Source organism: Piliocolobus tephrosceles, chromosome 4 (assembly GCF_002776525.5).
Source record: "Piliocolobus tephrosceles isolate RC106 chromosome 4, ASM277652v3, whole genome shotgun sequence".
Taxonomy (NCBI): domain Eukaryota; kingdom Metazoa; phylum Chordata; class Mammalia; order Primates; family Cercopithecidae; genus Piliocolobus; species Piliocolobus tephrosceles.
The window spans coordinates 147,963,941-147,988,764 of NC_045437.1; the positions used below are offsets into that span (position 1 = coordinate 147,963,941).

Here is a 24,824-nt window from a genome sequence, read left to right on the forward strand (position 1 = left end):
CTTTCATCCCTATTCCTTGCAAGGAAAACAGTTGGGTACAGTGACATTCTTTGAACACAAGAGCAGCCAAAGGCGGGGGCTGGGGGGGCGGGGAATTCTTCATCATATTTGCCTTTGGAAGGCAATCCATCTCCTTGGTAACAGTTCTTAAAAAAAAAAAAAAAAAGAAGAAGAAGAAAAAAAGAAAAAAAAAAAAACCTCTACTAAATCTTACACCTTAGCAGGCAGCCTTGAAAATATGCCAGGGATTCAGGCAAGGTACCCACTCTTTTTCTCAAAAAGATGTTTGGGGTTTTCATGTTTGTCTGTGTTTGTCTTTACCAAAAAGGGGCATCCAGTGTCTTTCCCATGGATCTCATGTCTTTCCTCATCTAAAAAAAAAAAAGATATGGTGGCACAGTAGTGACACTATACGTTATAAAATTCTGATGACTGAACGACAGTACATACAGGATTTTAAGGTCTGGCACGTAGAGTGTCATCAATTTCTATTCGCTATGACTATAACTCTTATTATCCCACAGTGCAGCACTAGAATAGTACAGATGTGAACCTCAAGATGACAGGAGGGAGAACGAGATGATGTATGAAACACAATGCAAAAAGCTCCTGCAGCAATTCCACAGCTCAAACCCAGAGGAAAGAGGCAAAGCTATGCCCAGAAAAAATGTTAAAAAGAAATAAAAAGCAATCAGACCTGTGCTCCAACCAACTAAAACCACACCGCCACCATCATGCAGTTAAAGATGCCTCAAGAACAGGAAGCGGCACCTGCAGTAAGCTGACGACTGAATCATACAGGCAAACACACACACTCTTGCCCAGAGCCCCATCTGTGACCTGATGTTCCCCATCAGGGAGGAACAGAAGCCATACAATGTGGAGGTCTGGGCACCTTCTTAGACTGGAACAAAAAATGAACCTGGCATCATTTTGATCTCTGGCATGGCCTCTGCTTTCCTCCCACCCTGATTCTAAGACCTTCCAGTTTGCAGGCAGACACCTTCCAGCTATGGAGATCAAATCACATGTGAGCACATGAGAACGTGCTGCCAGGTTCACAAGAATAGTTGTGGAAAGCTGGGAAACTACTGAACTGACACCATAAGCAGGTCTATTAACAAAGCACACACAAATAATGGAATTAGATAAGAAAAAGACCTAAAGACCTCGAGGCTGAGCATGGTGGTTCACGCCTGTAATCCCAGCACTTTGGGAGGCTGAGGTGAGTGGATCACCTTAGGTCAGGAGTTGGAGACCAGCCTGACCAACATGGTGAAACCCCGTTTCTACTAAAAATATAAAAATTAGCTGGGCGTGGTGGCAGGTGCCTGTAATCCCAGCTACTCAGGAGGCTGAGGCAGGAGAATTGCTTGAACCCGGAGGTTGTAGTAAGCTGAGATCACGCCACTGCACTCCATCCTGGGTGACAACAGCGAAATCCCATCTCAGAAAGAAAAAAAAAAAAGACAAAGAAAAAGACCTTGGCCTTCTGATGGCAGTTTGAGAGAGAGACAGAGACAGAGAGAGTAGGAGGAAGGACTCCAATGAGTCACTAAAGAACAGAAGCGAATAAGCTGCATGTCTCTAGAGCCCTCCCCAATTCCCCTTTAAAGGCTCAATCTTGAAGCTTTTAAGTTAGTGCAAACATTATTCACCATTCAGAAACTTAGTCTGGATTTTTTATAGTACTTATTATGCAGGTATTGCTTTCTAGATCATTGTGCCAGCAAATGGGAAGTATGGCTCTCTGAGAGCCTGCCTTCAAGGACAAGGTACCAACTTAAATTTGTACCAATGAGTCAAACATGCTCATTTAACACTATGTGTTCCACTACATTAGGCCAGTGACTCCAGCATGTGAATAAGCAGCTGTGAAGTCAATTACATTTTGCTACAGTTTTAATGTCCCTTCCAAAACTCATGTTTGAAATGTAGTTGCCACTGTAACAGTACAAAGAGGCGAGGACCTTTAAGAGGTGATGAGGCCATGAGGGCTCCGCCCTCATGAATGAATCAATGCTGTAATCATGGGAGTGAGTTTATTATCAGAGGAATGAGTTCTTATAAACGGATGGGTTTGGCTCCCTTTTGCCTCTCTCATCCTCTCTTTGCCCTTCCAACACGGGATGACATAGAAAGCAGACCCGTCCTCACCAGACGCTGGCCCCTCATTTTGGACTTCCCAGCCTCCAGAATTTTGAGCCAATAAATTTCTGTTGGTTTTAAGTTACCCAGTCTGTGGTATTCTGTTAGAACAGCACAAAATGAACTAAGGCATATGTCATTCCTACAGCTCAAAGAATAAATTCTGCTGAGGAATTCACAGGTACAAATTCCCTCAGCCTCAAAGCATCCACTCTCAGGACTATTGAAAGATGGAGGGTAAACTTCTCACCATATTACAAATTAAGACATTCATCTTGACAAGCATTTGTAGAATGGCTACTATGTGCCAGGCACCATGCATACTACTCAGGATCTAGCCATGAACCCTATCCTTATGGAGCTTAGCATCTAAGGGGATCTTACAGTCTGAATTATAACAAATGTAAGAAAGAACCAAATTGCAGAAACATAAATCTCTAAAGAAAATAAAAATACATTACAATATACCTCAAAAAACACACACACACACACACACAAAAACCACAGTTGTTACGCCTAATACCATTCACTGCTGTAAGAGTGAATACCTGCAGCATTACTTTACTCTTACAGTAAGAGTAAAAGCAGAAAAGGTGACCAAATTAGCGATATCTGTTAGGTTTAATGTGGAACACATTCAGGTTTATCTCTTCAAGGTATGCCAGATTGGGAAGGAACAGCATCACCTAAACAGGGCTGTTCCCATGCCCAGGAAAGCTGCCAGACAGCTACTGGGCCTTCAAGGTCACCACTCAAATGCCAGACCAGCCTGGCCTGATGGATGAAGGAGCTCCATGCTGCAATGAGACCTAGATTCTTTTCTCAGGTCAGCCATATATCCTACAGCCCTGAACTAGTCAGTTCCTTCCCTGAGGGTATAGTTTCTGCATTTATAAAACGACAAGACCAGTAGAAAAAGGAGAAGCATGGGGAAGTGGGAAGGGATATATAACTGTTCACCAAGTGCATACACAGAAACAAACCCAGCTTTAGATGGCATGATAGGTCCTGGGCGGAAACGAAGTGTACTTGCACCATCACCACACTTCCAGGCAGAGTGGCTTTTGAAAGACAACGCTTAGGCAATCTACAACTTCCTAAAATGCTACACAATGCTCCACTTGAGAGCACAATATCCAACCATGACCCAACCGAACCTGTTTCTCTGATGCTGGTCCCAGCTATACACCAAAGAAGCCTGCCAATGACAGAAGGTCACTAGACTAGGAAAACAGGTGGCTTCCAGAGGCAGTGGCATTTGAGCTGAGATGTAAAAGGAGGAAGAGGTAAAGGGAAGTGGAGGAATGCTACATCAGAGGGCACTGCATGTACCACGGCCCTGTGATAGAGGAGGCACATGAGCATCAAAGGGGGCAGAAAAAGGGTCCTGTTACCGGAAGATGCAGAGATGGTGTTAGATGCGACTGGAGAGGCAAAGGAAGCCAGACCACAATAAGGCGGCCATTCTAACAGCAATGGGAGACAACTAAAGGGTTTAAGCACCGAAGTGGCAGATGTGATCAGATTTTCATTTTGAAAAGACCACCCTGGCTATAGTGGTAGTCACAAGCTAATCAATGAGTCCAGCTGGCAAACGCTAGTAGCCCCTAAATGAGGACCACTGTCCAAGACATCAAGAAAGAGAAAGGCTGGGACATAGGGGAAAAGAAGAAGGGTCAAGTAAAGGGAAACTTGGTCTAGTACAAGCAACTCAGCAGCATCAACATCAACCGGAGCTTGTAAGAAATGCAGAATGTCAAGCCCCACCTCAGAACCTGCATTTTAACAAGGTCCCCAGGCAATCTGGATGCACATTAAAGTTTGAAAAAGCACTCCCCCAACAGAGTGGGAACTGGTCTTTGGAGATTATCAATCATACCACCAAAGACTTGCCTTTTCAAACTCAGCTTTAAACAGTTTGTTAATGAAGCTGCAAAACCGAGATACCTGCCTTAAGGTTTAAATAGAATGGAATCACAGACAAGGGTTGCTGTGAGAGAACTCTTGATTCCTAAACTAGCCAAGAAGGGGAAATCAGCATCCACCTGTTCTTTGATCTTGCCAAGTCAACACAACATAAGTAACTACGTAGGGTGAGCACAGACAGCTATAATACAAAAAAATCACCCTGTGACCACCCCCAAAAGCATCACTTATCTTCTAAGCAGAATCTAAGTCTCTGCCAAAGCTTCCTGAAGAATCCATGAGTCAGTCACCTTTGAGGGACAGCTTCTCAACACTCAAATATTCATCTTGTTGCCCACTTGAAAAATGAACAAAGCTACTTGCAAGATTCATCAATCCTGCAGATCACAATTCTATCTAATTATAAAAACACTGGCTCAATCAATCAACAGATTTCCTATGATGCTGAAAATCAGTCCTTTAATCAGCTTTTCCCCATTTACAAAACAGGAAACCTAGCATGTATCTCCCAAAGGACGTTTTAGAGATCAGAAAAATGATATTTTCAATGTTCTTTGAGGTAGATCTGGGCTATTTAGTTCACACAATTTTGATTATGTCACTACGCTACTCAAAAAACTTACAGTGACTTCCCAGTGTCCACTGAACAAATACTCTTCACTGTGTCACCTAAACCTTCCGCAATCTAATTCCAACAACTTTTGGATTCTTACTGCACAGATGATCTAGCCAACCAGGCTAGTCACAGTTTCTGACACCACACTTTAGCTAGAGAGCTTCCCAGTGGAAATGGAACCCCGTTGTCAATCCCTCCCTAAGTCCACACCCTCTTGTGTGTTGAGACCTAAAGAACCAGTAGGCACTGGCCAAACAAAGGAGGACAGGGATGGTCCCAGAGACACCAGGCAGAAAGAACAGAAATACTCAGTGGACTGATGCTGGGAAATCCATTATCCATTAGAAAAAATCAAAACAGATTCAGAAGGACTGGAGCAGAGAGCTTACACACATAGACAATGTGAGGCTGGAGAAGCTGGCAGGGGCCAGAGTCCACAGGGCTCAGAAAGCCCTATCGAGAAGTCTGAACTTTATCCTAAAAGGGCTAGCAGAAATGTTCTTGAAAGAAATTACACTGTAATACTTGAGAACTGTTTTAGTGAAAGCAGAAGGTGCCTCCAAAGACTTTTTCTGAAACTCTTGATTCACTTTGCCCATCAATGAAATTCAAACTGTTTTTAGGAAATATATGTGGGAATTTTAATGGCAGTACATCATCTCTTTTAACCAGTGATTATAATCACAGAACTATAGAACTTTAGCAATCATTTACTCTAACCCCTTATTTTAAAGATAAGAGAACTATGGTCCTAAGAGATTAAATAATTTGCTCAAAGACAGAGGCAATTTGTGGCAGAGTCAATATTTAAACCCAAGTCTTATGTCTTCTTTGGCCAGAGAGAATAAGATGTAGTAAACATTCCGATATAAGAATCAAAGTGTTTATTCATTAATTCCACAAATATTTATCTATACAGCAGATGCCATCGTAAGCACTGGTTATGTAGAAATGAACAATGACACACACCTTTGCCCTTGTGGGATTTTCATTCTAGTAGCAGAGACGGATCAAACACACAGACACACACACACACACACACACACAGAAAAACTTACCATAGTAAACAAAGTAAATTATACAGCATGTTAAAACAAGATAAGTGCTACAGAAAAAAGTAGAGCAGAGAAGTGGGATGGGGGAGGCTGTCAGGGTAGAACTTGCTGAGATGACATTTGAGAAAGTCTTTAGAAAGGCAGATACTTTCAGGATCCTGGGGATTTGAGAGGTCACATGATTTCTATCCATTCCATCATAACTTACCTGTATAAAGTGGTAGGTAATAGGGCTGAGATTCTGGGGATAAATTCAGCCCCTTTCCCAAACCTGCTGACATCCATCTACCAAGTTCAACAAACAAAACTCCACAATTCTGACATTCTCTCTTTTCAAACTGGAAAAAATTCTCCTCCTGGCTTTAATAAGAGGCCTTGATAGGCTGATAAATTGGAACATAATGAAGAAGTGGATAAGGAGGGAATTTGGGGCTGGAAGCAAAACAAGTACATATTCTACACTTGGGTAATGAACCAAGCCAATTTATTTTGGTTACTGCCAAATATGGATTAAAATGTGGGTCACTTCCTGAACACACCAGAAATGAAACTGAGATTGGCACCAAGTTCCCAAAACCTGATGAAGAGTTGCCCAGAACAGAGAAAAAGGAGGCACCAAAAGAGGAAGAACAACTGAGATTATAAAGACCATTAGAGCTTGGTCTCTTCTTCCCCAGAGCATGCTGTGCGGTGGTAAAGAGTCAACAATATCATTCCAGAGAGCCAATACTTTCTGAGTAATCCTCACAATAACCCTATGAGGTGGTCACTTTCATCAGCCTCACTTTACAGATGAAAAAACTGAGGCAACTGAGTTTCTGAGAGATTAAAATGCCCACACAGTCAATGAGCAACAGCCAGACTGGAACCCAGGTCTATCTGACTCCAAAATCCATTCTGGGGGTAGGCAAAATGTGGCTCTTGTCTTGTGTTTGTATGACCTGTGAGTTAGGAATGGTTTTTACATTATTAAAGGGCTGTAAATTTTTTTAAAAAAAGATGATACGACAGAGACACTATGTAGTGCACAAAGCCTAAAAAATTTACTAACTGGCCCTTTACAGAAAAAGCTTGCCTACCTTTGCAGTCTAATCCATTATACGAGACATCAACAGATTCACAACAAGTTCTATTAGTTGTAGTTTATTTCCCAAAATGTAAATATCATAAAGAGAAAGAGACTGTGGAAGATAAGGAACTAGCTCTCATAGTGGCTGGGCTATAAGACAATCAATCGTTGACTGGGGTATTACAGAACTCTGTGGCATTACTTAATAGTTCTCATACATCATTTTGTTTTCATTTCTTATCATCTGTCCCAACAGGGGCAGTCCCCTCTCTCCCTCCTATCTGCCTGACATCCCTGTCCCCTACTCTCTAGGCACTTAACTCCCAAACACCATTCTTAGGCTGCTCACCGTCTGCCCAATCCTGGTGGTGCCTAATACTAAAATCCTAAAACTATCTGATTTTTCCCCCTACAAATTTGAATTTCCAGGGTTACTTTATTAAACGACAGCCTGATCGCCCAAAGTAATTTTCAAATGTGGGTAACAACCATGCTATATCTGGAAGGCAGGGCCTTTTCTCTTCCACAGATGACCGTGTTCAATTTACTTATGCCAGTGTGGAGTAACTGCATTGCCTTGGCCTCTATCCCCCCTCCTTCTATATTTATAGCACCCCAGTATTCCTCTGGGAAATCATCCCTCCCTGACTCTCAGAACACTTATTTCACCCACTGTCAACTCTACTCTGGGGTTCAGTCAGGTTGGCTTCAGGGATTATCTCAAGGATGAGCACAGGCTTCAACAAAGAGCCAATGAGAACCACACTGAGGGCTTCCATTTAAAATCGTGGCCAAGTCATCCCACCAATGTGAAGGAAAAGGCTGCCTGAGAATGGCGCCAGCCTAGAGAAGAGTGGAGTTGACAGATGCAGAGACCAGAGCCTGCTGATATCCTTTGGAGTCATGAGAGTCTGGCAGGTCTTCAGTTAGAACATCACTGGGCTTTCCAGCAACATACCACAACAAATTCCCTCTCTGTTTAAGCCACTTGGATTGGTTCTTCTCTCATTCACCATGGAAAACACCCTGTTTGGTGTGGCCAGAAGAGAAGCACCATATCTACAAATGTAACTTATTAAAACCAACCGAGGCTGGGCATGGTGGCCCATGCCTGTAATCCCAACATTCTGAGAGGCCAAGGCAGGTGGATCACTTGAGGTCAGGAGTACAAGATCAGCCTGGCCAATATGGAGAAACCCCATCTCTACTTAAAATACAAAACTTAGCTAGGCATGGTGGCACATGTCTGTAATCCCGCTACTCGGGAGGCTGAGGCACAAGAATCACTTGAACCCGGGAGGTGGAGGTTGCATTGAGCCAAAATCATGCCACTGCACTCCAGCTTGGGTGACAGAGTGAGACTCTGTCTCAAAAAAAAGAAAAAGAAAAAGAAAAAATAAATAAATAAAACCAACTGAGAGAATGGTGATAACAAGCACTGCCTTCACTGTCAGCAAAGCTCCTCACCAGTACTCCATGTCCATACTGAGACCTGAAGGGGTTCCACTCTCTTTTCCCCATCTATTCCATCTCTCTAGGGCTCTCAGAGAGACATTAAGGCCTCCTAATTTAACACCAAGTGATCGGATTAGAGCTGGGACCGGTGAGACTAAAACACTAAGACTCACCATCAATGTTTCAAATTAGCATGCTTCATCTCCTGCCACCCAAAGCCATGACCCCTCAAGCCTCTAAAGAAAGACTAAAAAAAAAGCAAAGGGATATAACAATCAGTGGGCAAATTCTCCTGCTGCTTTTAGGTCCAGGGTTGCTTGGCAACCAGTCTCAGCCTGGTCATTCCAGTGGACAGGCAGAGGAACGAATGTCAGGCCTCCAGGTCATGCACCATGTCCTGTTTGTGGTCCCACTACTCGAGGGCAGGAGTGGATTCATGCTGTTCTACAAAGCTGGCAGAATGCAGCTGACAAACCCCCTGATGTCTAAGGGGAACACATGTGGGTTTCTGTCTGCCCCACACTGGCCAAAGTTCCTCCAACCTTTCTGCCTTCGATGAACATCAGTTATCAGTGTTGCTGAAAACAGATGAAATATGCTTTCAAAAACAGCTTGATAGGAAAACAAGGAAAAGATTTTGAACACAGAAAGAACTTTAATGTTATTATTTATCAAGATAGTAGAAATCAGCACAATAAAAGTCACCGTGCACATCAGGAAAACACAGGCCAGCTTGCATTTCAGGTCCAGGATTTTCTCAAATCCTCCAACGCTGCTCATTCCACAGCTACATCCAAGGATTCCTGCTCTGAAAGCACAGCCAGGGTGCTCTCAGTCTCTAGGTCATGAACTAATTTCCAACTGAGAAGTCAATGGGGATAGAGATTTCTACATTTGGCAACACATTTCAGAAGTAACTGTGGTACTAGATCTCTGCACGGTCAGTACCCTGGAGGAGAAGGAGGAAAAAAAATGTGGGTCAATAAGTCTCTAGTGCTTAGATGTCGCCAAACAGGGCATCTGTGTGAGCAAAAATAGAGAAGAGGTGATGCTGTTCCTTCACTCTCCCTACCCACTCTAAATACCTAAGAATGGTAGTGTTCCACAAAAAAGCACAGAAACCAAAGCCCAAGAGAGAGACACGGACAGTCTCTTCTGCTTAAATTTTACTTAGCAAGCCTAAAAAATAAGAAGTTGTACGGGAGGCATTGTCTTTTGTTTGCTAAATTCCTGTTAAGACCCATTTATGCACATGGAACTATCCAAATGAACTGATATTAAATCCTGCAAAAGGTCACTAAAGATTTCAGATAAATTCTGTGCAGAAACTATGCCCTGAGGGTATCTACTGGAAGAACAAGAGATGTGGTTCCAACACAGAAATGCTGTCAGCAAACAACGTACGAGAGGCCTGAAATATGGACCAACGAGAGGCCTGAAATATGGACAAGAGAAATTTCTTTTTAATTTTAAAGGAAAGTGAAAAATGACTCTTTTGTAATTGATTAGGAGGCTTATAAAGTGTACCTTCCCATTTGCGCTACTATAACTAAAATGATTTGTCAAAACTTAACACCTTTTTTTTTTTTTTTGAGATGGAGTTTTGCTCTTGTTGCCAAGGCTGGAGTGCAATGGCGCGATCTTGGCTCACTGCAACCTCCGCCTCCTGGGTTCAAGCGATTCTCGTCCCTCAGTCTCCCAGATAGGACTACAGGCGCGTGACACCATGCCTGGCTAATTTTTGTGTTTTTAGTAGAGATGGGGTTTCACCATATTGGTCAGGCTAGGCTGGTTACAAACTCCTGACCTCAGGTGATCTACCAGCCTTGGCCTCCCAAAGTGCTGGGATTACAGGTATGAGCTAACATGCCCGGCCAACTTAACACCTTTAAATGCGAGGGGTAGGGAGGAGAATATACACTCTAATATTCAAAATATCTATTTTTAAAGCAGTTTCATATTCACAAACAGCTTTGTCAATTTAAGAGTTAGCTAAAAGTCCATTTCTTCTAGGTGTGAAGATTAGGAAAGACATCAATTCACCGAAAGTCAACTGGCCCAGTCAAGCAGACCTGGCCCTCCTGCATGGTGCTACTTATGACACAGATTTACAAACATTCAATTTCTCTCCCCTTTCCCCTACTTGAGAAAAGTAAAGCAATAGAGAAGTAAGAGAGAAAAAGAATGAGCACACTGGCAAAAGAACGAGATAGGAGATGGAGGCTGGTGACAGCATTATTCTACAGTTAGTTCTGATTCTTACTTCTTTTAACACATCATTTCTTGGGCTACCCCAAAGGAAGCCAGATAGCATCCTATCAGAGCAGTCACACCTGGTCTACCCAAGACAAAAGGCTGAGGCAGGAGAATTGCTTAAACACGGGAAGCGGAGGTTGCAGTGAGCCAAGATCGTGCCACTGCACTCCAGCCTGGCAACAAAGTGAGATTCTGTCTCAAAAAAAAAAAAAAAAAAAAAAAAAAAAAATCTTTAAAGCAAAATAAAACCTAAGGAGAACCAAGAGATGCTTAAGGCCATCAACACTTAGAGTTGCTTCTAGAAAAAAAGTCAAGTGGTTGAGAAGGGCCCTCTGAAGGAACATTTGACATCATTTATTCAGCAAGCAGCGGGGAGTTTAGAGGATGAGAAGTACCATAAAGACTATTAAATGGGGTAATGAGATAGAAGGGGAAGGATGGGATAGCAACCTGAGACTTTAGGTCAGATGGTCAGAGGAGGACTCTTTGAGAGGACCTTTGGCTGACAGTTGAAGGATGAAAACATGATGACATAAAAATCTGTAGCAAAGGCATTCCAGAAAACCAGCAAGGGAAGGTGGCGGGAAAGTGCTCAGAGCATCAGAGGAATCTGAGGTCAGCCAAGTATAAGCACAGTGAGGTAGAAAGCAGAAGGTCAGAGAGAGATTAGGTAAGGTAGGCAGAAGCCTGATCATACAAGGCCACACGAACCATGGTAAGGTATCAGAATTGTATTACAAATGGCATGGGAAGCCACTGGGAAATTCTGGATGAGAAAGAGTGGAATAAGGTTCATGACTTCTAAAATATTGGTCTGTCTGCCATATAAGAAATGGATTCTGTCTTACCAAGATCACTAAGGTTCCAGGTGGTCATGATTCCAATGAGTAAGAGTATCATTCTGCCTACAAAAATAGAAGGAGAAATACAATGGGAAAAAATACTATTCAGCACAGTCTTTCCTTTAATAAAGGGATGCCTCACAATTTTCAACACTGTGGTCACCAACTATATGCCTAGAATGGAAGGTCATTCAGCCCCTCAGAGAAGTGTTCTCTGACTACATAATCTAAAGTTGCCTCTACCCTCTACCATCCAGCACTCAGTGTTATCTTATTTCCATCATGGTACTTTATACTATCCAGTAGCATCCTACTTACTTGTTTACTTGTCTGCCCACAGAAATAAAAGCTCCATAAGGCTGGAATTTAATCTTGTTCAAAACTATCCCCCCAACACTACAACAATGTCTACCATACAGCTAGAGTACAATAAACATTTGCTGACTGGATTAATAAAGACCTTGTCTTTATTTGTATTCAAAAAAAAAAAATTCTACCAGTCCCCGGTTCTAGATTCCTTTCTAGGACAATCAGCTTCTTATGTGGGTTGTTATAACTAAAATGACTTCAGAAATTCAGCAGAGATTAGGAAAGAGCATCCTGGTCCTGGATACCTAAGGAAAGAAGGGTTCCCTTGTCCTAGATCCCATAATAACCCAGTCTAGATATGTTTTGGAGTGTCTTGTGCTGTGGTTTACCCCAGAACTGCCCAAGTGTTCGAGTCTGCTGAGTGGCAGGAGTGTGTATGGGTGGGGGTGCGAGGAAATGTAAACTTCTAGTACTGAGAACAGAAATAATTCATGACCAGAGAATGGAGATCAGTCCTTAACACAAACAATTATATAAATAAGGCAACTTTCTGTTAAGTACTATGACACTTTAGACTCGAAGAAGTATTCTTAAGTAATCACCTCTGGGTAGTGAGATGGGTTGGGATGGGAGGGGCACTCATGTGATGCGCTGCTTTTATAATGATTTTTGATAACTCAGCATCCCAAACGGTCCAGAAAAGACAGCAGAATCTTGTGACTAGAAAGATTTACAATCAAGACATCTGGATTAAATTCAATATAATACTGGCCAGAGTATGAGGTCTAGTCTAATTTCTAGATAAAATTATGAGGATTTATCTCCACTGAGCAAACCAGAGATTCAGACGTAGAGACAGCAGAGAGACAATTTTTTTAAATGTCTATACTATTACTATCTCACAAAAGGTGAAAATAATGATTAGAGTAGCAATAGCTGCTACATTTTTGTATCTGCTGCTTTGCACATGCTACCCCATTTAACCCTTCCAGTGCTCCCAAGTAAGCACTCATGTCCCCATTTTGTAAATGAGAAAACAGAAGATTTAAGGGCTGGGCTAACAATTTATAGTCAGCAGTTTAACAATAGTTCCAAGCAAAAGGGTTAGCATTAGACTAAGGTTCAAATTCCGACAACAGCACTTTTTAGTTGTCTGAGACACTTAATCTCTCTATGCTTCTGTTTGCTAGTTTATAAATGAACAGAGCAGTACATACTTCATTAAAACTGTTGCGAAGGTTCAATGAAATAAAGTTTGTAAAACACTTAACGAAAGCATCTGACTCACAGAAAACACTTAAGTGGTGGAGATATTCTACTGCAGTTGTCCCTCAGTATCTGTGGGGCACTGGTTCCGGACTCCCAACAGATACCAGTATCTATGGATGCTCAAGTCCCTGATATAAAATGGCATAGTATTTGCATATAACCTAAGCACATCCTCCCATATACTTTAAATCATCTCAAGATTACTTATAATACCTAACACAAGGTAAATGCTCTGTAATAGTTGTTATACTGTACTGAGTATAACAGTTATACTGTTGTTATACTGTTTAGGGATTAATGACGAGGAAAAACGTCTCAACATGTTCAATAATGATGCTCTTTTCCCAACCCAATATTCTCGATTTGTGATTGGCTGAATTCCCAGATGAGGAACCCACGGATACCGAGGGTCAACTGTACTATTAGTATGGTTCAAATAAATTTAAATCATGCTTTCAACATATGAAATTTTTTATTCTGTGACACTCCGGTAAGGTATCTTCTTTTTGTGCCCAAGGTTCTGCTAAACCAGCAACAAAAAAATGGGGTGGGAGTGGGGGAGCAAGCAGAGAAATGGGAGCTGGCTTTAAAAGAACTGATTAATTGGCCAGGCACGGTGTCTTGTGCCTGTAATCCCAGCACTTTGGAAGGCCAAGGTGGGTGGATTACTTGAGGTCAGGAGTCTGAGACCAGCCTGGCCAACATGGTGAAACCCCATCTCTACTAAAAATACAAATATTAGCTTGGCATGGTGACACGCGCCTGTAATCCTAGCCACTGGGGAGGCTGAGGCACTAGAATCACTTGAACCTGGGAGGCAGAGGTTGCAGTGAGCCGAGATCAGGCCACTGTACTCCAGCCTGGGCAACAGAGTAACACTCCATCTTTAAAAAAAAAAAAAAAAAAGAATTGGTGAATAATCATGGACAAAAGAGAGAGAGATGCAACCTAAGCATCCAAAAATAGGTCATCGGTTCAAAAAGTCTTCACACAATATACCTGGAGTATTATGTAGCCACTAAAAACCATCTTAGAGAGTAATGACACATAGGGATGATCATGAACTGTTGAAAAGGCTATAAAACCAAAATGATAATCTCTAATCAGTACTATAGGCATAATTTGCATTTTCTTTTATCCATCTGTAATTTCTAAACTTTCTCTAATGAACATGTATTGTCTGTATAATCATGTTATCTAAGAAAAAATACATGTTTTTGGATTGCCTTTTTTTCCTTTTAATGACTAATGTATGTAGACAGAAAGTCAGGGGAAGGCAGAAGGGTCAGCCTGCTCCTTAGGTGTCGGTGGCTTTGTCAGTGGCTTTGTCAGCTGTGGGCTTGGTTGTCCAAGGGAGGGAGATGTAAGCCATCTATCTTATCCAGGTCTCATTGTATATGTCCAAAATACATTCTCCATGGAGATTCTAGACAGAGCACCTACAAAGACTCAGATCTCATACCCAGTTTCCTGACCTCCCCAAATAGGTTTCTAGGTCTCTAATTGGCATTAAAAATACATAATAATTTCTGGAACTGTTCAACTAACCCAAATAACATGCTCTCATTCCATGTCCCCAAATTTCTCTTCTTGAAATACAAATCATTGACCTACTTTGTTAAAGACCATTTTAATGGCGCTCTCCCACCCCAACGATAAAAATGGGACACCTGACACTGCCATCAGGTCCCATTAGAGAGGTAGAAAATAAGCCACTAAATGTTACCCATCAGAGCGGCTAACCAGTGAGCCAGATGTTCTGTGCCCACCCTGGTTCTGAGCACATCCTCTCACTCTGAAATGTAACACAGGAAGTATAACAGGAAAGGGAGCCCTAGACAGTGCTTTTTAACCAGATGAGACCACTCACAGTCCGACTAAGAGTTCTGTAGAACCAGAACATCTTAGACACCTCAAATCTGAGAGTCATTTTAGCTATAATTATAGAACTCTGAGCCAGACGCAGTGGCTCACGCCTGTAATCCCAGCACTTTGGGAGGCCAAGGCAGGAGGATCACTTGAGGCCAAGAGTTCTAGATAAGCCTGGGCAGCATACTGAGACCCCGAACTCTACCACAAAAAAAAAAAAAAAGTTTTTTAATTAGCCAGGCATAGTGACACCAGCTTGCAGTTCCACCTACTTAGGAGGCTGAGGTGGGAGGATTGCTTGCACCCAGAAGTCTGAGGGTATAGTGAGCTATGATTGTACTACTACACTGGGTGACAGCACAAGACTCTATTTAAAAAAAAAAAAAAAAAAGATACCAGGGATCAGTCACCTCTCTGGTCCTTTGGCAAGGCAAGAGAGAGATGGAAGAAGGCCAGATACGGTGAATAAATGAGGGGGGTGGGTGGGGAAAGATGAAGGGAAAGAAAAAGAAGGGAGGAAAGCAAATGTGAGAGAGAGAGAAAACATACAGATGGTAGAAAACGTATTCTCTACATTTGGACTAGAATTTCCTAGAACAATGCAAGGTTGCTAGTGAGGAAGAAGCGCTTTCCTGTTAAGACCTGAGACACCCCCAAACCATCACCATTTCAGCACATAAAAAATTTACTTTTGTCAATAGTTCCTAAAATGGTTAAAGCTGAAACCCTCAAATGCCAACAGCCAAATCAGGATAGTACTGGAAATTTTTTTCCTCTGTAGAAATAAAGGAATGCATCTATCTACTGGATTTGGGGTACCCATTCTCAAGCAGAAATAACACGCTCTCATTCCAATTACTCTCTCTAAAGCAAGATCAACACCAAGGGAGAGACAAGACAAAAGAAGTGTGAAACCAGAGGCCTACAGGCCCCCATGGCAGTGCGTGTGCATTAGTCAGGTTGCACTAGCAAATCTGTCAGAGGACAAGAATGTGTGAAGAGCAAGAACAGTGCCAGGTCGGAACATCCCGGTGTTAGAACTGCAGCATTCCGAGGAGTTGCAAATTGGATGCACTGAAGGAAAAGGGTATGGGGCTTCACAAGATCAGGAGACGAAGCAGACAGGAGAGTCCCACACTTGGAGACATGAGTTAAAAATCCTAAGGAAGTGGCTGCCTAGGGACTGGAGGTAGGGATGGAAAGAATGGCAGATATTAGCTAAGGAGTACAGGATTGCTTTGGGGGAATGATGAAAATGTGCTAATATTAATCGTGAAGATGAATGCAAAATCCTCTGCATATACTAAAAGCCATTGAATTGTACGCTGCAAATGGGTAAACTGTGTGGTGTGAATTGTATCTCAAAAAAGCTGTTTTTAGAAAAAATTGTCCATGGTCTCTGCCTACCATCGCCTACCCCCAGGCTGCCCATTTGGGGAGCTCAGTAATATGACTGATTGAGACGGCACATTAAGAGATATGAGTCATCCTTCTCCAGTTTGACATTTTACAAGTTTCTTGCTTAACCATCAAAAAACACTTAAATTGTCTTTCTTAAAGAGACTCAGTTTAAGGGCAGTAAGGATTAGATTCCTTAGGAAAACAAGCAAATTTTAAGTTCTTCAACTCGTGATCATCTTCATGTACAAATTATGTACAGTTTCAAGCACAAAATCCCAAGCAAGCCCCATTGGGCTGTGTCTTTTCCTTGCAGTATGAGGTTGCACTGGCCAGGAGACGTGGAGGAGATGAGAAGCAAGCCAAAGTTATATCCCGAAAGACACGGAGGCCAAAAGCTATCAGTTCCACTCTAATTTCCTATGCAATGGAGCAGAGCTTCCCTGCTGGAGAACCGATTACAAGCATGCTGGCTACATAAGAGGAAACAGGCTTTCTTTCCAGAGAGAAACCCATCTTGCTGCTCTAAACAGAGCTGGCAACATGGTAGTCTGCTGACCTTTCACACTGAACTCAGGGCGGCTTCGGTCAGAAGGCCAGGAGATTGCAGCAAGGCCTGGCCAGCAGACACAGATGCAGCAGGAGGCCGAAGCCTCCAGATGCTGAGGCACTCGTCTCCAGTGCCTGCCCTGGCCTCCACAATGACATATTGTCCACAGCAGGGGTTGTGTGGCTGATGATCTGCTAGATACCAGTCGCCCAGGGTAAAGTCTGTGTCAAACATTTCAGTGCACTAGTCAGATACAAATGCAAGAAACCCTTATTTTTGGAAGAGCAACCCACAGATTTTCTTAAGAAGCAAACAGCAGAGCGAGAGCAGCACTAATTTCCTGGTGGTGACACCCTGGGGTCACACCAGCAGCAACTGTGGTCTGCACAGTCATCCAGCCCTCCTTTAACAGGGTGAGAATCAGCTGAGATCAGAACAGAGACAGCAGTATTTGCCAGAAATGAGTTGCCCAGGGGCACCTCCAGGTAGAAGGGGGAGATCAGCCCTCTCTGGGTTTAGGGCACCTCAGCTCCAGAGCCATCAGCCAGTCTCTCTCTTCCTCTCCCCAGATCCTGAGTTCCCCTAGCTGTGTAACAGCTCAACTATCTCATTATGCTTCCTGAATGTTTTTAAAGAAAAAAAAAAAATGTGAAACATAATTACAGGCTCTGACCTCAAATGACTTTAACCCTGACAAGAGCACCCAAGACTCACTGTGGGAATACAGTTTCCCTGTGATTGCCCAGGAGCAAAAGTTTCCTTTCAGGAGCTCCGCCACGTCCGCTGGCAATGCTGCAGAAGGGTTCCGGCTCACAGGCCAAACTCACGGAACAACTGGATCCCAGGCGTGAAGCCACACTGGCTGACATGTTCTCAAGCTGCTAGAACTTTTACACTTCTGAAACACTCCCGCATCATTCCTAGGCCTGCAGTAATGCAAACATCCTCCAGATATCTGAGATGTGCCCACATGAGGCTGGAGAGCACAGCTGTGCACATTAAGGGAGAACAGGATTTGGGGACTAGATTTATCGAGAATCTCTTCTGACCTATTTAGACTTAATGTGTGGTCCAAGGACTCCCACCAAGCAAATCACTTGGGGTGAGATGGAAGGGAGTGGGGGGGGGGTGGGGCCGGTGTAGGAAATTCAGATTTCTAGGCCTGCCTAGAGCTCATGCATCAGTATTTTCTTGGGTAAAGCCTGGGAATCTGCAATTAGGGGAATTCTTACACACTTTCACTTTTAAGAACCACTATCTTGCAACAAGGACACTCTAATGGCAGATTCCAATAACAGGTCACTTACCACGGGTCTGCTTACACTGCTAAGCACCATATCTACAATTATCTCTGCTGTTCCTCACAATTATATTGTAAGATATAATAGATATTTATTATCCTCCCTTGCACTTAAGCTGCTTTCTCCAGTTTCAGCTCCAAAGGTCAAATCCAAAGGCTTCTAAACAAGTCCTCACCCAAACTGGCCAGGAAGAAACATCAAGTCATCAAAGCCTCTCCAACTCTCTGCTACCCACCTGCTAAATGTGGACACTCCCCATGGTTTCAGCATCCACTCTTGTCTCTCACTCCATGCCAGGTGTTCTTCACCCTTGCTGCACATTAGGATCACCTGGGGAGTTTTTAAAACACCCCATACCCAGATTGCACCCAGCCAAATTATATCAGAAACTCTGAAGGTGAGTTCTGAGCTCCCCATGGTGATTCCAATGGACAGCAGAGGCTGAGGACCCCTGCATAGGTCTCACTCTTATAGATTCAGTCACTCCCAGGGACTCAAATACCACCTGGGGAGAGCCAAACCTATACTGGTAGCCCTCATCTTCCTCCAGAGCTCCAGACTTGTGCTTCCCACAGCCTCGTGGGTGTCTCCACCTGTATGCCCTGTAGGAACTCAGCAAGGACAAACCTTACTTTACTCTGTATCCCCCATCACACACCACGATTCCTCTCCTGTATGTAGTTCAGCCATCCTCCTATGGCCTAAGAAGGAAACGCTGGAGACACGCCTAACTCCTCTGTCACCCCTTCCTCAGGCATTATGTTGCTGACTATGTGTTCTCTTCATCCACACCTGATCATCTACTCTCAAAAATGCCATGAATCGGCCAGGCACAGTGGCTCATGCCTGTAATCCCAGCATTGTGGGAGGCCAAAGAGGGCAGATCACGAGGTCAGGAGATCGAGCCCATCCTAACACTGTGAAACCCCGTCTCTACTAAAAAAAAACAACACAAAAAATTAGCTGGGTGTGGTGGCATGTGCCTGTAGTCCCAGCTACTCAGGAGGTTGGGGCAGGAGAATCGCTTGAACCCGGGAGGCAGAGGTTGCAGTGAGCCAAGATCTCACCACTGCACTCCAGCCTGGGCAACAGAGCAAGACTCCGCCTCAAGAAAAAAAAAAAAAAGCCACAAATTCTGCATTCCACTCTATAACTTATCAGTGTTTATTTGAATATTCAAATTGTGATTCCACTGAGTAAAACAGATTTTCGGCAGACTCTATTCCCTAGCACACAGCCTCCTGCCCCAGACACCTGCAACCAAGTCTAAGGAATGTGTCACTCCCCTCCCTTTCCCCCGGGGTGTGACAGACAGATGGTGTCCATTCTCTCACATACTTCTGCCTTGGGACAGTGTTAAGCAGAGAATGACTCTCATACCACCGGTGAAATATGGGATTATTTTAGGCAATACAATGACAAATACTTTCCAATGTAATGATTATGATTTAATACTTATTTGAAGATATTTTTTTTAAAAAGTTAAACATATCAAACTTGCCATTTCTGAAGGCAGGTTCAAAAGCTCCTTTTTGAAATAAATGTATTTTGTAATGAGTAGACTTTTTTCAAAGTAAACAAATGGTGGCAAGAGTGGGGCAAAAATAACAGAGGTACCCTTTACGTGACTGATCATTAGTGATCACATTGCCCCATTGGGCTTGATAAGCCTTCAGTTGCCTTTCCCACAGGCCTCTGCTCCCTCCCCCAGAGATCCTTTTAAACTGTTAGCAATCACCCCTTTGTGCTGTGGGCTGCCCGTTTCTCTGCCTCCTCTCAAAACACTGAGCATCTAGGAGACAAGCACTGTGCCTGCTTCATGCCAGGAACCTGGCCAAAGTAGCCTTCTACATCAACAGGAGCTGGAACAGAGATGGCAGAGGACATGTGGCATGATCCTATCCTCCATCAGGGAAAAGTGCTAAGCTCTGCAGGAGAAGCTGCCAGAGAGAGATGTCATGCAAAACTCCCCACTCCCTCACCAGTTCCCAGGAATTCCAGCGCCCACAGGGAAGCTTCTATGATAGGCAATGTGTCCCCTAGACCGGAGTCATGGTCTCCGGTCACAGAAGGCAGAAGACTACCCTCCTCCGACACCTGCCGAATCTCCTGAATGTTGCACACGCTGCACAAAGATAAAAACTCAACAGCACCATCACTAGGAACACAAACAAGGTCTCTCGGATCCTACATTCAACTGATTTCTAGGTACAGCTGTCTCAGTTTAGGGAATGATTTTTGCTGTGGCTTTTAATCCCAGAATTAATAATACACACAAACTGGAAAGGGGAAAATGGAGAAAATTCTAAGTATCATTTTATTTACAGAGACAATTCTGTAATAAACTGTCTAAAATGGTGAGTTTCCTTCCTACTCTAAAATCATGGTTTATCAAATTCAGTTCACTCAGAACTTTTCAGAAACACTACTATGAAATACTTCTTAAAATGAAAAATGTACATACCCTTTGGTCCAGCAGTTTCATTTCTAGGAATTTGTCACCCATGTGCCTCACGCCAGAGGTGCCAGGATGTTCGCAACACCATTACTTGCAATGGTGAAAGGTTGGAAATAATCTAAATGTTTATTATGAGGGGAATGGTTACATAAACCATATTTAATTCATACAATAGAATACAATGCAATCTAACATGAGTGAACTCTCTATGTACCAATGTAGAATGATATCCAATATATTAAAAGCAAAGGGTAAAACGGCACATATGGCACATTACCACATAATGTGTATGTGTATTTGTTGGCACATGCATCGATTACACCTGAAAAATACCAAAGAAACTGATAAAACGACGCCTCCAGAGGAAGAAGTAGGGATGAGGAGACAGGAAGCATTGGAAGGATACTCACATTCTCTTTTGAAATGTGAACCACTTATAGGTATTACCTATTTAGACAACCCTTTTAAAAAGAAACACAGCTATGAGTTAAAGTAAAAATACCTTATTTTATTTGTTCAACTAATATTCATTGTCTACCCCTAACCCACAAGTGTGATAATGAGATACACAGTCAGGAATTTGCTAAGGCTTTGATCCTATCTGCTTGACAGTCTCCTTGGCATAGAAACAGCCAAAGTTCAACTCGGTCAGCTTGGAGATCTATCTGAAGTCTCAGAGGAGGAGGCAGTTCATATTTTCAAAGTGTTCAAATTAGCCTGCAGTAAACTTAAAAGCAGATCTAACAGCAAGATCAGATGAGTTTTGAAACTTACCGGTGGTATCTTTTCAAACCATATAAAACAGGAGTTTTTTGAGCTTTTGCTGTGTGGCAGCAGTAAGAGTCAAAGAGTAGCTTACTGGCTTGGCCCAGAGAAACCAGCTAGTTAACAGTTTGGTCCGGAATTCACAAACCCCTCAAACCTTTGTCTATCTGGCAAAGAAAACACACACACACACACATACACACCACCCTAACCCCAGGAATCTCCTCTTTCTAAATATAGCAGGAAACTGCCCAGTCTCCAGCTTACCCAGGGCAGCATTCTGTGCCTTCCAACCAAGGTGAAATGAGCCAGACACAAACATGCCATGACAGCTCGTGGCCCACACTGCCAAGCTGTTTTACTTATCATTTCCTCTCTCTCCATTCTGAGTTGCTACAAAAATGTGTAAAACCCAGTCACTATAATTTGTAAAAATTCCTCTGGCTGCTAATGCTGTTGTTCTCACCCTAAATAAACATGATTTCCTTCTTGGTCCCTGAGCTTGGAGGTTAGAATAGACTGTTAGATATGGGCAAAGCCCCATCCCATCTCCCATCTGACCTGTAAGAACATGCAGCTCAAAAAGCATACCGGGCTTTCTGATAATAGGGACACATCCAATTAATTGGACACATCCAATTAAAAGGGGGTGTTTTACACTGTAAACGTCTATATATGGTAGGGACACATCCAATTAATTGTCATCTCTCTCTCCCTGGCACACATACACACACACTAGTTTGTTTTTTTGCTTGTTTGTTTTTCCCCATCCCCTGGTTGTTTTAGAATCAGTGTCAGTGTGTAACAGAAGGGTCTGTTAAGGATGTTTCTGATTTAACCAAAAGGTTAAGCTTCAGAAACAATCTAACTACTCAAAGGAGCACCAAATTATCAACCGGCTACAAGGATGCAAAGGACCTAAACAATAGATGTCAAAGGGCTTGTAAAAACTGGAGTCAGCAACCATTCCACTTGAAGGAATACATCTCGGGGAAATGCTGGAATCCACATACCAAAGCAGGTGTGCAAATAATCATTGCAGCATGCTTTCTAATAGTGAACAACGGAGATAATCCAAATATCCTTCAACAGGAAACTGAGTAAATACCAACTATGGCATATCCACATAAAGCTCTCTGTAGTCATTAAAAAGAATGCACTACATGCATGTACTGACATGGAAGGTTTTCAAGACAAATGATCAACTGGAAAAGCAAAACACAAAATAATCCTTACAGTACAATCCCATTTATGAAAAAAAAATACAGAAAAAGGACAAGAAAAAAATGCATACCAAACTGCTGACAACGATTGTTAACTAGGAAAAGGGGGTGCTTTTACACTGTAAATGTCTATACTCTTTGATACTTTTATGAGAATGTATTCAGCAATTATCCATGTCATATTATTTTGTCTTTGCACTGTAAGATTAGGTCACTCATTCATATTGTTAATTTTACCCCTAAACCTAATCCTTCCCAAGCAAACTAGTTTAGAAAATAGTACCATCATTCACATAATTGCTCAGACCAAAAATATCTGAATCATTCTAGACTTCTTTCTTTTCTCTCATAGCCCATATGTTGTGCAGCAAATCCTGTGGGCTCTACTTCCAAAAATACCCAGCCTCTGACCACCATCTGTGATGCTGCCACCCTAGCCCACGGTGCCATCATCTCTCACCTCACCTATCACAACAGTTTCCTTACTGGTCATCTTGCCTCCATTCTTGCTCCACTACACTTGGTCTCTACACAGCTGCCTACATAATCTTTTTAAAGCACGAGTACGATCATGGCACAGCCTTCCGTGGCTGCCCATCACACTTAGAATAGCCTAAGTTCTTTCTAGAATTCAAGATCCCTATGACCTGGCCCTGGCCTATCTCTTCGTGCATTCGCCTTCATTCTGCTACAGTCACAACTGGCCGCGCCACTGGCCCCCAAACGTCCCACTCAATCTCCCCACTAATGACTCCTGCATTGGTTACCTCCATCCAAAAACCCATTACTCTATAGTCTAGGGCTTTGGAGGACATGGTAAAGGTTGAGCAGGGTCTCCATATTTGCTGAACGAAACTTCCTCTGATGGCAAAAAAATATGTAAGTTTAAAAGTTAAAACGAGGCTCACTCAGAAACTTAAATCTAGAAAAACTACTTTGACTGCTAGGTTAGTATTCCTCCACTGGCTAATTTTTAGAAACTCAATGGTCTTGACAGGATAACAAAGTCCCCTTTACAACTTGCTTTCCCCAGTAGCTCAATGGTGATAATGGTTCTTCCTTGGCCGGTTCTCATTTTGTCCATTGAGAGAGCTTGGATCATTAGCTTATGCAGGCCAGAATTAGGAAGTCCAGCCTGTGGCATCTGCCCAGAGTGATGCCCACTGGCCTAACAAGAGCAGAAACCTGAACCACAGCCTCATAAGAATCACTTTCCTAACTCCTGAGATCCTGAAACTGATCAGTTAAATACATCTAAGACGGAAGCACATGGAAACAAATAGTCCCTAAAAGAGGGCAAATGGAGAAAATATACTAAGTGCTGTTCACTTAATCATCAAAAGTTTCATGGGATAAAGTAAAGGAAAAAAAACATCTGAATAGACATTTCAGCAAAGATGATACACCAATGATCAACAAACTCATGAAAAGGTGCTCATCCTCATTGGTCATCAGGATAATGCAAATTAAAAACACAATGAGGCATCACTTCACACCCACTAGAGTGGCTACAATCAAAAAGAAAGACAACAACCAGTATTAGCGAGGATGTGGAGAAGTCAGAATCCTCATTCATTGTTGGTGGGAATGTGAAACGGTGCTTCTGTTATGGAAAACAGCATAGTAGGCTTTTTAAATAAACATAAGTTTAAATTAAACTTAAACATAAATTTACAATACAACCCAAGAAAATTCTACTCCTAGGTAAAAAATGAAATTAGAAGTGAAAACATATATACACATAAAGACACGTATGCAAACATTCATAGCAGCATTATTCATAAGAGCAAAAAACTGGAAACTACCCAAATCATCAGCTGGTGAATGGATAAACAACTTATGGTTTACAAAATGGAATATTTTCTAGCAATAAAAAGGAACAAACTACTGATACATGGTACAACACGATGAGCCTCAAACACAGCATGCTAAGTGAAAGAAGCCAGATGCAAAGGACTACATATTATATGATTCCATTTAGCTTAATTTTTCAGAGAAGATAAATCTTTAGAGACAGAAAATAGTAGATCAGTGCTTGTATGAGGCTTCAGGCAAAAATGCAGTGCCTGCAAATGAGCATGAGAAAGCTTTTTGGGGTGCTAAAAATGTTTTAAAACAGGACTAGGATGACGGTTGCATAACTCTGTAACTACAAACCACTGAATCATACACTTAAGAAAAGTGAGTGGTTAGGAGCCATGGTTCATGTCTGTAATCCCAGCACTTTGGGAGGCCAAGAGGGGAGGATCGCCAGAGGCCAGAAGTTCGAGACCAGCCTGGGCAACAACAAAGTGAAACCCCCATCTCTACAAATA

The 24,824-nt window shown here is 42.6% G+C and overlaps 1 protein-coding gene across 7 annotated transcripts in view; it reads right to left on the reverse strand.

Moving 5' to 3' along the window:
* The window catches only part of ARHGAP26 (Rho GTPase activating protein 26), a 469,263-nt gene that overhangs the window by 438,699 nt on the left and 5,740 nt on the right, over positions 1-24,824 (reverse strand). For 3 of the 7 annotated variants that reach the window (XR_003309454.2, XM_023187730.2, XM_023187733.2), the window contains one exon: positions 11,374-11,430. The exons of 3 other annotated variants lie outside the window; for them this stretch is intronic. Coding sequence is in view for 2 of the 4 variants with exons in the window: in XM_023187730.2 (XP_023043498.1) it covers positions 11,374-11,430 (57 nt within the window). In the remaining 2 variants the exon portion in view is untranslated. Of the gene's footprint in view, positions 1-11,373; positions 11,431-12,245; positions 12,397-24,824 lie in introns of all 7 variants that reach the window. One more of the 7 variants, XR_003309456.1, reaches the window with a different exon arrangement.